The sequence below is a fragment of the Mesoplodon densirostris genome, chromosome 4 (genome assembly GCF_025265405.1).
Source record: "Mesoplodon densirostris isolate mMesDen1 chromosome 4, mMesDen1 primary haplotype, whole genome shotgun sequence".
NCBI lineage: Eukaryota > Metazoa > Chordata > Mammalia > Artiodactyla > Ziphiidae > Mesoplodon > Mesoplodon densirostris.
The window spans coordinates 101,855,341-101,873,356 of NC_082664.1; the positions used below are offsets into that span (position 1 = coordinate 101,855,341).

General features: G+C 38.5%; 1 protein-coding gene across 7 annotated transcripts in view; it reads left to right on the forward strand.

The window, feature by feature from the left end:
• CHD2 (chromodomain helicase DNA binding protein 2) overlaps positions 1 to 18,016 on the forward strand; it is a 123,422-nt gene that overhangs the window by 41,765 nt on the left and 63,641 nt on the right. For all 7 annotated transcript variants that reach the window (XM_060096880.1, XM_060096881.1, XM_060096883.1 and 4 more), the window contains 4 exons: positions 2,829 to 3,045; positions 4,933 to 5,022; positions 5,898 to 6,088; positions 15,596 to 15,784. In XM_060096880.1, coding sequence (XP_059952863.1) covers positions 2,829 to 3,045; positions 4,933 to 5,022; positions 5,898 to 6,088; positions 15,596 to 15,784 — 687 coding nt within the window. The remainder of the gene's footprint in view (positions 1 to 2,828; positions 3,046 to 4,932; positions 5,023 to 5,897; positions 6,089 to 15,595; positions 15,785 to 18,016) is intronic.

Consider the following 18,016-nt stretch of genomic DNA (forward strand, 5'->3'; position numbering starts at 1 on the left):
ACTTCCTTTTCTTGTACATTATAGAAATAAAAAAAATATATGATTGAGAGGAGCCACTTCTGGGAGTTTTTATGTATGTATAATTAGCAGCTTAGTCTGAAGTAAAAAGTACTTTGTTATTTAGTTATTTGGGGGTTAATTTCTCATAGCCAGAGACCTATGTCTTACTATGTTATTTATGAGTATAAGTAGCAAGGTAATTGGCCCATATCTTTAGTGGGGAAGGAGTTATTCTTAGAAGAAAGGAGAAAATGTCTTTTCTCCATTCAGTTGTCTTTCTGAGCCAGGGAGACCTTTAATTTTACATAGTGGTGCTGTAGAGTGATGTTAACCCCACCCCCCCGATTGCTGTACAGGCCATCCCTTGTAGAGGAAGTTCTCTGACAGTTGGACTTGTGAAATTATCCTTTACTTTTTTGTAACAAGATCACCATAGTCTTGGAAAAAAGAAAAAAAGAGATGAGACAACGAGGTTTAAAGGTACTTTGAGGCTGTACTCATAAATTTTATTCACCAAATTCAATTGCAAATTCAAGTAGTCCCTAATTACTATGTATTAGGGACCTAGGTAGGCCTGGAGAATTTTTTTTTTAAGATTTTATTTATTATTTATTAATTTTTGGTTGGGGCTTAGTTGCGGCACGTGGGGTCTCTGTTGAGGCATGTGGGATCTTTCGTTGCAGTGTGCGGGCTCTTCGTTGTGGTGCGCGGGCTTCTCTCTAGTTGTGGCGTGTGGGCTCTGTGGTTGTGGTGCCCGGGTTCCAGACCACCCGGGCTCTATAGTTTGCAGCACGTGGGCTCTAGTTGAGGTGTGGGAGCTCAGTAGTTGTGGCGCGCGGGTTGCTCCAAGGCATGTGGGATCTTAGTTCCCTGACCAGGGATCGAACCCACGTCCCCTGCATTGTAAGGCGGATTCTTTACCACTGGACCACCAGGGAAGTCCCAAGTTCTCAAGACTTAAATTCTCAAGTCCCTTGAGAATTTAATAGTGAACCAAGACAAGACAGGAGTTCCCTGTCTTCATGGAACACACAGTGTGAGAAGTACCTTTAATGTATGTCTCCAGATTCCTTCCCTCACATGTAAACTCTTAATTTCTTCAGTGTTTTATGGCAAAGCAAGAATTCTTATTTCAGAATTAGACTACAGCCTGAAGACAAAAACATGCCAGCTTCTTTTCTCAATGCCGAAAAGATGGTTTTTAAGTTACAGAGGTGCATTTACAATGACTTTCCCAATTGAACCATGTACTACTCTGTCTTGTAAAAATTTATGTAATATTTAACGTTCAATATGAGAATCAGAGATCTTGATGAGATTCAATTTCTGTGACTGAGAATGGAAGTCTGATGTTCTAAATTCCTTGAAAATTATTTTTGTTTTAGAGAATAGTGAGACCTGATCTTCCTAAAGGACGGTTATAAGCTAGGTGGAGCCTTAAGGAGTTGTGTAACTAACCCTTCTGTTTTGTAGTTGAGGGCTCTTAGGAGCCCTTGTCCAAAGTCACACCATGTAGAGTCCTGAGCTAGCATTTTCTACTTTAAACTAATTCAGAATCAGCTGAAAAGGGCCTAGGCAGCTACTAGGCCCTGGTCATGGGAACCTTGAGTTAAGTAACATGCTGTTTTGGTCTAGTTCCAGAAAAGCAGGCACATCAATCCAAACTTCCTTTCATGTGTATAAATGGACAGTGGCAGTTTGCTAGGGAGAGGAAATGTTGGAGAAAATTAACTGTTTCCTCCCCAGTGGTGTGAAAAGGTGAGAGAAATATGAGGAAAATTACTCAAAGGAATCTCTTCTTGGTGAATTAAATGTCTTGTTTTTCTAATTGATTAAGTTGTCTTTAACTTGAATATTGGTTTTAGTTCTCTCTGGTCCACTGATTAAGCATGTATTGTATATGTGTAAACCTCCCATGGCCTGATTTTCAAGAACCTTTTAATATTTTCAAACTTATGGCATACACGCAGTCCTGGTTTCCTGCCAAGTGGGCTCTTTTCTATTTCTGGAACATACTTTCCTAACTCTGGCTATTTCTTTCAGTTTAAATTAACTTAATTTACTTAAAGGTTTTTTCTTAGTATCTTTACAATCCTTTTCTATTAGGATCCTGTTGAAATCCTGCCCTCTGCCTGTCTCCTAGAGCCTTGTCTCTCAAAGTGTGGTCCAAGCCATATACCCATAGCGCAATATCCAGAAGTACTTGTTAAACGATACAGATTTTTGAGCCCTTCCCCAGATAACTCTGATTCAGTAGGTCTGGGGTGGGATTCAGAGATCTGATCTGCAGCCTACCTCTGCTGTAGAGTAGTGTATTTAAAACAAACTCTGTGTACCTGCAGCATTTAGGTCTAGGGAATAGTGTATGTAGCATTAAACAACCCAGTGACCTGCAGTGGAATGGGTGGGCACTTTGAACAAAGGCACATGACTGTCAGCCTGTAGGGTTCATCAGCAGCGGGGGTAGCCCATCTGCCCTTGCTTTCTGTACTGATGGAACCCAAGGTCATGTGCTTGCATACACCAATATAACAAAACCTGCCTTCTCTGTTACAGGGGATAGATGTAAAAGACCAAAATGCAAGATAAAGAACATATAGTCTGAATAGGCTCTTGTAGTAATCCAAACCATGATTATACTTAGATTACTTGTTACTCGACTGTCTTATGTAGGAGGGTTAATTGCAGAGGAGAGGAAAGACATTAGAGTCTCACAACCCATGTCTTGCTTGGTGACATTGTGAGGCATTGATGCCTTTGCTGTTTGTGCACATACTGTTTTTTTGTGAACTAATGATATTTTTGTTTTTATCTTTTTCTTTTTGCAGAAGTAACAGTGTAATCCTTGCTGATGAAATGGGCCTAGGAAAGACCATCCAGACCATATCATTCCTCTCCTACCTGTTCCACCAACACCAGCTGTATGGCCCCTTTCTTATAGTCGTCCCTTTATCCACCCTCACCTCATGGCAGAGAGAGTTTGAAATCTGGGCACCAGAGATTAACGTAGTGGTTTACATAGGTGACCTGATGAGCAGAAATACGGTGTGTAAACAAAAAGAATTGGGATAGAATCTGTGTTATAAATGTATTTTTGGAAATTGACCTAAAGCCATTATAGTCTTTAGTAAAATTGTGATTCTGACACGGTGCTATGCTCCTGATATTGGGAGATTGATGTATCCCAAAAATACAATTCAGATAGTCTTAAAAACACATGCTTACTTTGTAAAGAACAGCAACAGCAGTACATGAATGGGAATCTCTCTTAGTTGGATTGCAGTATTAAGTTTTTCTTCTTTCTTTCCCCTGTACTTTCAAGACCACTTTATTTATAAAGGATTATAAGATAGAGTTAATGCCTTGTGGAATGTTAATATTATTTTTGCTATTTGAGCAGAGAGATATTACTGAAAATAATTGAGTTCTTAGAGTTGGTTTCCTAAACTTTTAAAATAGTGAGGTGGCATAACTTACAAGAAAGGAATAAAAGGACAGTGAGCCATTTTAGAGCTGCAGAAATGAGAATTATCTGTCTGATATCAAAGTGAACTTGAGCATCAGGAACTTAGAACACATGGGCTTAAGTTTGTCTTTGTCTGGCAAATCTTTTCTTGATAACAACTTTTTTAAAGGTACTTACTATGTGCCAGGCTCTGTGCTGGGTGCTTTATATATATTACCTATAATCCTTATGATAGTCTTCAAAGTAGATGATGTTCTTTCCAATCTACTGATGAAGAAATTGACTCAGAGAGTTTAACAATTGTCCCCAGGCCAGCTGGAATATGGCAGAGCTGGGATTGGGACAAAGACCCGTCTGGTCCCAGACCTTTGCTTTTTCACCACTGTGTGTATGTTGGAATAAACTGTTTCTAGGGGATTGCTTATAATAAGAGCAAGCCATCAGGAGTCCTCAACCTTTGAGAGAGATGTTACAACCATATATTACCATGCTAATGCAAATTCATTTTTATTCAATATTTTCATTAAAATTTTCTAACCTAAACTCTGGCAGACTTCATTGCTCCAATTTTGAGTTTCTAAGTCTATAGTAGTTCTTAAGTTTGTTAATCCATTCGTTAACCATTAAAAAAGGAAAAAGTTCTAGATTGTGCAGAATTGCTTCAAGCACTACTGCATTGAAAGGTGAAGACAAAGAAAGTGAACTCTAAAAAACTGTGGAATCAGGGACATTTTCTTTTCTTTCCAGTACTCCTTTTCTTTGTGGTGAGTCCCTGCAGCTCTCCTTGACTTGTCCTCCAGTTGTTAACTTGACAGCCAAACTGTAGGAGCTCTGTCACGGGCCATTGTGCTTACTGGGTGTCCAGTTAAATACATTATATTATACTTCAGTACGAATGTGTTAGTTTTTGTGTTCCTTTGCGTTGACGTTATTTTCATTCATATTAAATTGTATTTTCATCCTGTAAGCCTCCTTTTCCTTTTTCTTGGGGGCCACATCTTTCTGCTGTATGATTAATGAAATTTCTGATCAAGCCAGAGGTTGGAATTTGTTTTATTTACTAATAAAATTATGCCCTACCCAAAGAATGATCAAATTGTATTTCCTTAAGAAAGTTCTCATTCTGGGAGATCCCTAGATGAGTTCAAGTTACCAGGGTTTAATTGCTGATGAAATGCATTTTTGTGGTCAAATATATTGGGGGTGGAGGGGGGCAGAGGGAGATGACAATTTATTTGAATTCTGGCAATAAAGTTTTTGCGGCTCCACGATAGATCTTTTAATTCTAACTCATATTGCTCTATGCTTTGGTTGCTTAGGTCAGTTTAGAATGTATAAGGTATTCATTAAATTCTAATCAGATTTATTTTTTATTTGGTATATTTATTGCATCTGTCATAAGACTTGTTGGTGATATAGAAAGGTAAAGGTAGAAATTATATCTTAATAATCGTTTTCTCTTATAGATACGAGAATATGAATGGATTCACTGTCAGACCAAAAGGCTGAAGTTCAATGCACTTATAACAACATATGAGATCCTCTTAAAAGATAAGGTGTGTAATTGGTAACCATAAGGCTAAATTTTGGAGTGTGACTTGTCCAAATGATGGGGTCTTTGCCTCCCCCTTGCCATGTTACTTTTCTTTTCTTATTTTAAAAAAGCAAATGAATGAACAAACAAAAAAATCCATGAAGAATATTAAGGTTATTAAAAAATAAACAGAACCTTACAGTTGAAGGGGACCTTGGGTCACCTAAGCCAATTGAATTAAATAGGTGAAAGGGTATTGAGACCAGTAACTTACTGGAGATTCTAGTCAGTCATTGGAAGCTGGTCTTGAGTGCCCTCTCAGGTACTTCCCATCTTATTATTAAGCATTTCTCCAGAACAGATGTTGTGTAAGGGTCTCTGAGGAGGAGGACAGAAAAATGAAGCTCTTTAAATTATCTCCTTCCCACAGTTACTAAGAAATGTGTATGTGCCAGGTGATCCCACTGGTGATAATAAGCATAAACAAGTTCAATTTGGTGGCTCTTGGTGTTTCCATGCTTCAAGGTTGGGGTGGAGAATAGGCAGAGAAGAATCTTGATTAAGGAGAGACTGCAAAATCATGTATTTTTTGTTTTTGTGTTGTTTTTGCCCAGCATACCAGTTTTTTTGTTTTCACTTTGAGGCATGCAGCAAAACCTGGCATAAAAGACCCCCCCCCCCTATAGCTTTTAGAGGATGACCTGCTCCTTTGAGTAGACACCAATCTGTTAACTAACAGAATAAACAGAAGAGTCCTGATATACTTTAAGTCAGTGAAGAATAAATGTTTCTTTGTATACCTTTGTGATGGTATTTGTACAGAGATAATTAACACTTGAAAGTACTTTTGGGTTCCCTTCTGACCTGGTGGCTCGTTCTGTTTTGTTTTTACTTTAGACTGTGCTGGGCAGTATTAACTGGGCCTTTCTGGGAGTGGACGAAGCCCATCGGTTGAAGAATGATGACTCTTTATTGTATAAAACTCTGATTGATTTCAAGTCCAACCATAGGCTCCTGATTACGGGGACCCCTCTTCAGAATTCCCTCAAAGAGCTCTGGTCCTTGCTGCACTTTATTATGCCGGAGAAGTAAGCTCCTTCCTATGTGTTTCAAAAGATGCTAGAATGTCTGAAATGCCAATGCTCTTTAACTTTTTTAGTAAACCTTAGGGAAAACAGATGGCATGGTTTGGGGAAAGCAAAGCATTGAAGCAGCAACAAAAGTAGTAAAATGTTTCATAACAAATGATAGAAAGCTCAGAAATCAGTCTGTTAAGAAAGAAAGCATACTGTCTACCAAACATTTGAATCATTTAATGCTTTGGGGGAAATAATTGATAAATAGGAAACATCAGACCTTCTCCCTATTGTTATAAGGTGATCAATATAATTGAAAAAAGTATACAAGGTACACAATCTGACAAGTATTAAAAAATAAGATCTTAAGTCTAACCTTTTGATAACAATAGCACTGGGTTTAGGTCTTATTAAAATCTAACTTAGTAAAGAATTGTGGAATGTCTTTACTGAAAAGATTTTTGTGGGAAAGATGGTATGCACGTTTCATAAAACTTAAAATTATCCATTGGTGTTCAGTGATACTTAAAATGAAATCTAAATTCTTTACCCTGATTTGGAATACCCTACTTAGTCTGACCCATCTCATACCACTTTCTCCATTACTAATTGTGCTCCAGCCATCCTGGCCATCTTTCTGTTCCTTTAACATGCCAAGCATTGCTATTCTTTTTGTCTGGAATGTTTTTTCTCCTCCTTATCTTCATATGGCCAGTCACTTATTAACATCTTTGCCTAAGCTTATATGACCACCTCCTTTTAGAGGTCTCCTCAGACCACTGAAGCTCAAGTTCCTTATCAGACATGCTTATCATCCATACCCCGTTTTATTTTCTATATGGCACCTCTCTCTTTTTCATTTATTTCCTCATTCATACCATGTCATTAATTAAATTATGCATTCAGAAGTAGCAGAGATCTTATTTACTTTATTCATCCGTGGTCCACATTGCCTAGAATGGTACCTGGCATGCAGTAAACAGTTAAATTGAGAGTTGTCAAATTGACAGGTAAATGCTCCACAGTTTTTTTTTTTTTAATTTAGAAAAGACTGAGTGCCTACTGTATGCCATAAACTGAACAAGGCATTTTGGATGGCCTAAGGAACAATAGAGAAATGGTCCCTTTCCCGATGTGTTGTTACCTTTTTTTTTAAACAGCCTATTGGGATATAATTTACATACCATAAAATGTACCATTGCAAATATACAAATTAATATTTTTTAGTAAATTTATAGAATTGTGCAACCATCACCATTAGCTACTTTTAGAATATTTTCCTCACTGAAAAAAGTTCCCTCTCGTCTGTAGTTAATTTCTGCCTCATCTTCTAGCTGTAGGCAATCACGAATCAGCTTTCATCTCTAGAGATGAAATTTCTAGAAATTTCATCTAAATTAAATCCTAATAAGTAGTCTTTTGCTTTTGGCTGCTTTTATTTGGCATAATAATTTTGAGATTCTCCCATGTTATAGAGTTTATTAGGAGTTATTTTCTTATTATGGAGTGATAGTCCATTGTATGCACATCCAGTCACCAGTTGATGGATGTTTGGATTGCTTCAGTTTTGGATTATTTTGTCTTTGTGTGGACGTATGACTAGATCTATAGGAGTGAAATTGCCAGGTTGTTCAGAAAGTGTATATTTAACTTAAATTACCGGCTGTTTTCCAAAGAGACTGTACCATTTTATATTCTCAGCAGAAATGTTTTGAATTTTCTAGTTTGTCTGTATCATCACCAGTACTTGGTGTATTGTCAATCTTTTGGATTCTAGCTCTTCTGGTGGATGTGTAGTGGTATCTCATTGTGTTCTGACTTGCATTTGTATAATGACTAATAATGTTGCACACCTTTTCCTGTGTTCATTAGCCATTTGTATATCTTTGGTGAAATATCTGTTAAATCTTTTACCCATTTTTCAATTGGATTGTTTGCCTTCTGAGTTGAAGAGGTTTTTAATTTTTTTTTAAAATAGTCTGTATTGAAGTGCTTTATATTAGACTCAGATCTTCTCTAAGTAAAGGCTGTAATACTTCATTTCTCCAATGCAGGTGGATGCCTTTTATCTTTTGCCTTATTGTACTGGCTAGAACCTCCACGTTGAGTAGAATTGGTGGGAGTAGGATGTTACAGAATTTTTGTTACGCACCCTTTATAAGGTTGAGGAAGTTTTCTTGTAATTCCTAGTGAGTGATGGATTGAGTGTTGGATTTTGTCATATGCTGTTCTTCTTTATCTTTGAGGTGACCATGTGGTTTTTGCTCTTTATTCTACCAGTATGGTATGTAACATTAGTTCCTTTTTAGCCAACCTTTTAATCCTGGGATAAATCTGAGTTGGTCAGAATGTTTAAGATTTATGTTACTTTTTTTTTTTTGTGGCACACGGGCCTCTCACTGTTGTGGCCTCTCCTGTTGCGGAGCACAGGCTCCGGGTGTGCAGGCTCAGCGGCCATGGCTCACGGATCCAGCCGCTCTGTGACATGTGGGATCTTCCCGGACCGGGGCACGAACCCGTGTCCCCTGCATGGGCAGGCGGACTCTCAACCACTGCGCCACCAGGGAAGCCCTATGTTACTTCTTTTTAAAATATTTGATAGGATTCACTAGTGTTGCCTTGTGAGCTTTAGCTTCTGTTTGTGGGAAAATTTTTAATGACTATTTCTGTTTCTAGTTATAGGTCCATTCAGGTTTTCTATTGCATTTTGACAGTTTTGTTAATTTGTGTCTTTCTGACAATTTGTTTATTTCATCTAAGTTGTCTAATTTGTTGGCATAAAGCTGTAGTATTTCCTCATAATCCTTTTAATTTTTGAAGGATCAGTACTGATCTAAATAATTCTTTGATTATGGCAATTTTGTGTCTCGTCTCTTGGTCTTTTTAGGTAAAGCTTTTAACAATTTTGGGGATGTTTTCAAAGACACCAGCTTTGGATGTTATTTTGTTTTTTTCTCTATTTTAGAATTTCATTTATTTCTACTCTCATTTTTATTATTGCCTTCCTTTGTTTTTCATTTAATTTTCTTATTTTCTGTTTTCTTAAGATGGAAGCTTAGATTATTGATTTAAGTCTCTTTCTTCCTTTTCGCAATATAGGTACTTAAAGGTATAGGTTCCCCCTATGTCCTGCTTTAGCTGCATCCCATAAATGTTGATATCTTGTGTTTTTGTTTTCATTCAGTTTCACCTATTTTTGAATATCTCTTGATTTTTTTCTTTCATGCATGGCGTTTTTTTTTTTTGAGAAGTGTGTTATTTAATTTCCAAATATTTAATTATTTCCCAAATGATCTGTAGTTTACTTTTATCTTAGAGAACATGCTTTAAATGAATTGTTACTTGTTATATGGTCTACTATGTTTTCCATCTTGGAGAATATATTGCATGTGTACTTGAAAAGAATAATGTTTATTCTGCTTTTGTTGGGTAGAATTCTGTAAGTGTCCATTAAGTCAACTTGGTTAATAGTCTTCCTTCTGTGGGCCTCCCTGGTGGCGCAAGTGGTTGAGAGTCCGCCTGCCGATGCAGGGGATACGGGTTCGTGCCCCGGTCTGGGAGGATCCCATATGCCGCGGAGCGGCTGGGCCCGTGAGCCATGGCCGCTGAGCCTGCGCGTCCGGAGCCTGCGCGTCCGGAGCCTGTGCTCCGCAACGGGGGAGGCCACAACAGTGAGAGGCCCGCATACCGCAAAAAAAAAAAAAAAAAAAAAATAGTCTTCCTTCTGTATCTTTGCTGACTTCATGTCTAGTTGTTCTATCAGTAATTGAGAGTGAAGTATTTTAATATTTAACTACAGTTGTTGAATGACCTACTTCTTTCAGTTCTGTCAGTTTGGGGGTTCTGTTGTTAGGTATGTGCACATTTGTATTTGTTACATATTCCTGATTTATTGAGCTTTTTATCATTATAAAATGTCCCTCTTTATCTTTAGTAATATTTCTTGTTCCTTAGGTCTATTTTGATTTTCTTATAGCTCCTCAGCTCTCTTCTGGTATCTGTTTGCATGGAATACTATTTTCCATTGTTTTACTTTGAACCTGTTTATTTGGGTCTAAAATGTGTCTCTTGTAGACAGCATATAGTTGGATCTTCCTTTTTTCTCTAGTTAGACAATCTCTGCCTTTTGGTTGGAGTATTTAGTTCATTCACATTAATGTAATTATTGATATGGTTGGATTTATGTCTGCTATTTTGCTTTTTCCCTTTGTATGTCATATTTCTTTTTTGTTTGTTTCTTTTTTACTGCCTTCTTTTGTTTCAACAAGTAGTTTTTAGTTTGCCATTTGGATTCTTCTGTTAATTGATTTTTTTAAGTTTTATTTTGTAGTGCTTGCTCTAAGGTTTTTAGTATATACATCTTATCACAATTTTCTTAAAATTAATACTGATTTAATTTTGGTAAAATATAACAACTTTTCTGCATCATAGTTCCATTTTCACCTCCTTCCTTGTATTGTAAACCTAAGAATACAGTGATATAATTATTGCTTTATTCAGGCTTCTGTTTTAAGGAAATTAAGAAAAGGGAAAAATATATTTATACAATCTTTTATGTTTACCCATTTTATGTTATCATTTCCAGTGATCTTCATTTCTTCCTGTGGATTCAAGTTGCCATCTGGTGTCACTTACTTTTTAGCCTTAAGGGCTCGCTTTAGTACTTCTTGTAAGGGAGGCCTTCTAACCACAAATTCTGTCTTCATTTGTCTGTGGCTGTTCTTTTTTCACCTTCTTTTTTTTTTTTTTCTTTTTTTTGGCTGCATTGGGTCTTCGTTGCTGTGCGCGGGCTTTCTCTAGTTGGGGCGAGTGGGGGCTACTCTTTGTTGCGGTGCACAGGCTTCTCTTGTTGCGGAGCATGGGCTCTAGGGCATCTGAGCTTCAGTAGTTGTGGCTTGCAGGCTCTAGAGTGCAGGCGCAGTAGTTGTGGCACGTGGGATCTTCCTGGACCAGGGATCGAACTCATGTCCCCTGCCTTGGAAGGCGGATTCTTAACCACTATACCACCAGGGAAGTCCCTTCACCTTTATTTAAAAAAATTTTTTTTATTTTATTGCGGTATGCGGGCCTCTCACTGTTGTGGCCTCTCCCGTTGCGGAGCACAGGCTCCGGACGCACAGGCTCGGCGGCCATGGCTCACGGGCCTAGCCGCTCCGTGGCATGTGGGATCTTCCCGGACCGGGGCACGAACCTGTGTCCCCTGCATCGGCAGGCAGACTCTCAGCCACTGCACCACCAGGGAAGTCCTCACCTTTATTTTTGAAGAGTAGTTTAAGACTCTTCAGAAGATGGATAGAGAAACTTGACCACTCTGATTTTGCCTACGCTCACTATAGCTGTTAGTAGAACAGGCCTAGACTGTTTCCTTTTTTGCAGGTATCCTCACTATAGTATGCTTCTGAGAGAGGAGGCCCCTCTGCACCCCTGCTTCCTATGCCTTCCCTTAGAACAGGGTTTTCTCAACCTTACCACTGTTGACATTTTGGGCTGGATAATTCTTTTTTACAGTGGGGGCTCTCCTTTGCATTATATGTTTAACAGCATCCTTGTCCACTACCCACTACATGCCAGGAATGACTCAGTTGTGACAACCAAAAATGTCTTGTAGCATTGCCAAGTGTGCCCCAGAGGGGCAAAATTACCACCAGTTGAGAAGCACTACGTGAGCGGGTTCCTCAGGTCTCCCCACATTGCTCATTCTGTCATCCTCCACCCTCCCCACCCCATCTCACTGCTAATCTTTTGCCTGTCCTGCTTCCTGCTCACCTGGATCCTCTGTTCCTTCCATAGAACTCTGTAAGTCAATAGTAGTCACCTTTCTGAGGAGGGAGGCAGTTGCCCCCTTTTCTTTTTGAACATTGTGTCCATTCTGTAGTGAATACCCTGTCCATACCATGTATTAGCAGAAGCCCATGTTTTTATAAAGTGTGCTTTTCAAAGGTTATATGTGCTGTAAAACAGATAATGTATAAAAGTTTAGAGACAGCGAGGGTATCAATTATTAGTTATTAATCTTTGTTTTCTGAAATGGATAAGAGAATTTTCATGTATATTACTTTATAGTTTTTATATTGTTTTCTTATATCTAATTTTTGATACACTCTCTACGTTTAGCCTCAGATTGTAATAAGAATATGCTGTCGTAGAGAGATGATGAAAATGTGTCTCATATCACACGGTTAATAAGTGGGTGGACTGAGTTCAGTTTCTGGTCTTCTGTGACCGAGGCCAATGTCCTTTAAACTTCAAATTCTAAGAGAAATAGTACATCCTTCATAGCACCATTGAGATGAAGTAAAAGCATTCTATGTAGTAGGGATCTTGAGGCACTGTGGGAACATATGTGCTTGATATTTAGAAAAAGAAATGTGATGCCTAGTTTCCTCCAACGAATGATTAGCTAAGATTTGCCCTTCTGTACTTGGCTACTGAAGTGGATGGTAGGGATTTTGGCTCCTAAATGGCCATAATTCATTTTTTGTTGCTGTTAAGCACCTGTGGCATTCCACCCAGTATGGGCTACGTTTTGGAAAGAGAGGAACTTTGAATTACGTTTTCCATTAGAGATGATCATTCAGATAGTGTCTGCCAAAGTTTTCCATATGGCCAGTTGGATTACTTATTGAAGGATGGATTGGAGTTAGAGATGCACTGTGTGTGTGTGTGTAAGAGAGCCTTTTCCCTTTGCAAACTTTGTTTTTAAAACATTATTATTTTCAAACATTTAAAAAAAACATTATTTTTCACAAAGATGCGTGTATAAGAAGGAAACCCATTAGTTAAGGAGTGGAGATTTTCCTTTATTTCTGCCTGAGCTTACTGTGTGGGTGACAAATCCTGTGAAGTATTTTCCCCACCCTTAGCGGTAGTTCCTGAGGTTCATTATGGCTCTATACAACCACTTGTTCTTTTTAAGGAAATGATCCACTGAAGAATTGTTATTGTACGGAAGAGAATTAGGTTTGCTCAGGTAACTTCTGGACTCTCCCCTCCTCAACTGTGATAGGCCATTGTTCGCAACATCCAAAAGTTAGTCGTCTTTTTAACCAACTAAAATGCTGTTTCCTTTGTGCAGAGTCAGTCCGAGCACATTTCCTGCATGGCGGCTCTGGCCAGGAGCCTACCCTTACTGTATGTTATTAGTACCCTTATTATAGGTTTATATCAGTGAGCCACTTTGTTTTGTATGTAGTATTTTGCACAGCGTGGAGCTTGGTATTAAAGATAGAGCTATGACTACATCAGAGTTCAGCTTATAAAGATAATCGTGTGCAAATATGTACTTCATGCCCACCCTACAAAATAACTCAGTTTGATAGAGTATTTTCAGAGATCTTAACCTCTTAGTGTTGAAATCTTTTTTTTACTTTTGCTTCTGCTGTCTAGGCCAGTCTGTGAATTTTTTTGCACTTTTCCTTTCACATATTTATCTCATGACTTCTAGTATACCATTCTCACTGCTTTGATTTAATTTTTTTTTGTTATTCCTCAGTAGAGTGAGCTTCTGTTTTTCTAAAATCCCAAGATATGGAAAATTTAAATAATCAAAATTGTTTCTACTTTGGTGAGAGACATGTTAAATACAGAAGTTGATTAACAGGGAAATAACCAAAATAATGACTCTCTAGGCTGTGGTGTGGTATCATTATATCATTATAAGTTCACCACGCTGACCATATACCTTTTATATATGTGGTGTTATAAATTGACGGTTGTCTATTGCAGGGAACAGCAAACTTTTTCTTAAAGGACCTGGTAGTAAACATTTTCAGCTTGTAGGCATTATGGTCTCTGTCACAGCTACTCATCTGCTGTATAGACAGAAAGCAGCCACAGGTAGTTCATAAACAATTCAATGTGTATATAAAGAAATAGTATCTCATATTAACTCCTTCAACGTAGTAAGAGTACAGTAGGTGGGTGAAAATATTTGTTCCCTAAAACAGTAGGGGAAGTAAGTCTTGTAAAAAAAAAGTTTATTATTTAAGTTTTTAGACTAGTAAAGTTTTAATTAATTATAATATGTGTTACATAAATTAAAACATTCTTTTGAAATTATCTCTCAGTTCTTCAGAAAATGGCCTGATATATAGTGATGGTCCCTCATTTCCAGTTGCCTCATACATTTTGTGTGTGAGATGGTATTGAGATAGCTTCGTTTACATTGTTCCTTTTAATCCTCTTATCAGTTTTAACTCATTTTATTTTATGTTCTTAGAGTACCTTCATAGCAGTGTGGCAAAATACAGTTTACTTTAGTTTTGTTGAGCTAGAAGCATTAATTATGTTTTTAGATCTCTACCCCAAAAGATCGTTTTGTCTGCTTCTCCAAACACGGTTGTTTCAGGCATTTCCAGCTGTCACTAGGGCTGATACTGATGCTCCTAGTGCCTGATGAAATGCTTGGCCATTCATGAGTTCAGAAATGACAGTGGCAGCAGACTCTGTTGACATCCTTTTGCCCGGCGACAGTGCTGGCATTTGCTCTCTTTGACTTTCTGTCTTATCAGAGAGCGTATTACATAGCTCTTGATAATGTCGAGTCACTGAGTTTATTATTCTGGGACTTCACTGGCCTCAGCAGAGCTGGGCCTCCTGATGTCAGAAAGCAGACCATGGGGCAGCGCCTCACCCACTGAGCTTCAGTCTGCACACAAAACTAAGCAACTTCTTCCAAGTGCTTTGCTGGCTTTCTAGTAGCAAGTCAGAGCATATTTTCCTAAGCCTCATGAAATAAATTTCTTTCAATTTTTATTTTTGAAAGAAATTTGATGTCCCATACTGGATTTCTGCCACAAATCCTTTAGTGAACCAAAGATGGTTAAATTAAGATTTAAACAGGAGAAACTTTTATCTGTAGAGTTCAGGCAAAATTATTACGGGTGATAACATTTTAAAATTGATTAGTAAATTTTGTGTCCCCAAGTTCTATTAGTATTAATTTTGTATCACTTATATTGCTCTTCTTGTCTGGGGGCTGTCACTTGTTTACTGTCATTATAATCCATTAACTTTTTAATCTATGAGCAGTGAGGATTACTGATGGAAACTGTATAACTTTTACCTCTGACTAGTGATAGCTGTAATATCACCACTAATTATTCTTTGACCTCTGAATTTTGTTTTCCCAGTAAATTGCAGATTATTAAAAGATACCTTATGATTAATTTTTCTGCCTAACATTTTATCACAGTAACTTATTATGTTACTTACATACTACTTGCATGATACACTGAAATATTTTGTGAACTCTAGATCCAGTCTCAGAATTGGAAACCTGCTGTTATCTAGTGTAGACTGATGGAATTGATTCAGTTGGTTTTCCCTTGCCTTTTTGTTTTCCCCTCTCTTGTATTCAAGAGCTAGCGACTGATAAAATTTATTTTTCCTTATAGGGAAGACTCATTTTTTTTTAACAGATTTTTTTTCCTATTTGGTTCCTTAAAAAAGAAATTTTAGTTGGAAAAATGCTTTTTTTCTTCTTTGTAATTAAGTAACACTATACTGTGTCATCTCTAGGTTTGAGTTCTGGGAAGATTTTGAGGAAGACCATGGGAAAGGGAGAGAGAATGGCTATCAGAGTCTTCATAAGGTGCTAGAGCCTTTCCTTCTCCGGAGAGTGAAAAAAGATGTGGAGAAATCCCTTCCTGCCAAAGTGGAACAGATTCTCAGGGTGGAGATGTCAGCCCTTCAGAAACAGTATTACAAGTAAGTTATTGGCTGGGTTAAGCCTGAGTGGGATTAAGATCAGTACCAGGGGTACTTCCCTGGTGGTACAGTGGTTAAGAATCCGCCTGCCAATGCAGAGGACATGGGTTCGATCCCTTGTCCGGGAAGATCCCACATGCTGTGAAGCAACTAAGCCTGCGAGCCACAACTACTGAAGCCTGTGCGCCCTAGAGCCTGTGCTCCACAAGAGAAGCCACCGCAATGAGGAACCCATGCACCACAGTGAGGAGTAGCCCCCACTCGCCTCAACTAGAGAAAGACCAAGTGCAGCAATGAAGACCCAGCGCAGCCAAAAATAAATAAATAAAATAAATAAATTATATATTTTTAAAGAAGATCAGTACCGGGGGCTCCCCTCATGGCGCAGTGGTTAAAAATCTGCCTGCCAATGCAGGGAACATGGGTTCAAGCCCTGGTCTGGGAAGATCCCACGTGCCACGGAGCAACTAAGCCCGTGCGCCACAACTACTAAGCCTGTGCTCTAGAGCTGACAAGCCACAACTACTCAGCCCACGTGCCACAACTACTGAAGCCCGCACTCCTAGAGCCTGTGCTCTGCAGCAAGAGAAGCCACTGCAATGAGAAGCCCGCGCACTGCAACGGCGAGTAGCCCCCGCTCGCCGCAACTAGAGAAAGCCTGTGTGCAGCAACAAAGACCCAATGCAGCCAAAAAAAAAATAATAATAAATAAATAAATTAATTTAAAAAAAACCCAAAAAGATCAGTACCAGGAAGCCATGAGATATATAACTGACAAATAAACTGCCTTTTCCAGTGAAGCCTCAAGACAGATTTAAGTAGCAATTTATTTATGGTCAGAAAGAGGAAGATTTACTGTTCTTCCTTTTTTAGGTGAGAATTTGCACAGTACTTTTCATTAAGTGGTCTGAAATATACGTTCTTAGGCTTATCCCCCTACTAATAAACAGGCATGTTTTATTCATTCGTATATTTCTTCTCTGCCATTCATTCAGTCATTTGCTTCAAGTTCTGCAACATGCCAGGCATTCTGCTAGATACTGGAAATATGAAGGTGAATGGAATGTGTTCCTGCCAGAAACCTGTTGTTTAGTAGAGAAGATAGCCTAGAGACAAATAATACAAAGTGTTGTTTATAACTGAGGCATATGCAGGGTAGTATGGAAGTTCAGAAGGAAAAGCACTCACCTCTGTACCAAAGGTTGAAGACTCTTTTCTTCTAGCACTCCAAGTGGCATGGGCAGGTTATGGACTTGGTTTAGGTTATAATATGTTAAAGGTAAAATGGTGGGTTTAAGGCAGAGGGTGGTATATAAGGTACTTGTCATGGGCTTTCAGTTTTGATGATTTAAAGTTGGATCTGGAATGATTGGAAATAATTGTATTGCCATGAAAATTACAGTCTTTTAAAGTTAGAGGTCTGGTAATCTTCCTAATGATATTCCTTGCTTTTTTTTTTTTTTAAACATCGTTACTGGAGTATAATTAATTGCTTTATAATGTTGTGTTAGTTGCTGCTGTATAACAAAGTGAATCAGCTGTATGTATACATATATCCCCATATCCCCTCCGTCTTGCGTCTCCTTTCCACCCTCCCTATCCCACCCCTCTAGGTGGACACAAAGCACTGAGCTGATTGCCCTGTGTTATGCGGCTGCTTCCCACTAGCTATCTATTTTACATTTGGTAGTGTATATATGTCCACGCCACTCTCTCACTTCGTCCCAGCTTACCCTTCCCCCTTCCCGTGTCCTCAAGTCCATTCTCTATGTCTGCGTCTTTAGTCCTGTCCTGCTCCTAGGTTCTTCAGACCGCCCCCCACCCCCCGCTTTCTTTTTAGATTCCATATATATGTGTTAGCATACGGTATTTGTTTTTCTCTTTCTGACTTACTTCACTCTGTATGACAGTCTCTAGGTCCATCCCCCTCACTACAAATAACTCAGTTTCATTTCTTTTTATAGCCAAGTAATATTCGATTATATATATGTGCCACATCTTTTTTATCCATTCCTCTGTCGATGGACACTTAGGTTGCTTCCATGTCCTGGCTATTGTAAATAGAGCTGCAGTGAACATTGTGGTACATGACTCTTTTTGAATTATGGTTTTCTCAGGGTATATGCCCAGTAGTGGTATTGCTGGGTCGTATGGTAGTTCTATTTTTAGTTTTTTAAGGAAGCTCCATACTGTTCTCCGTAGTGGCTGTGTCAATTTACTTCCTGCTTGTTC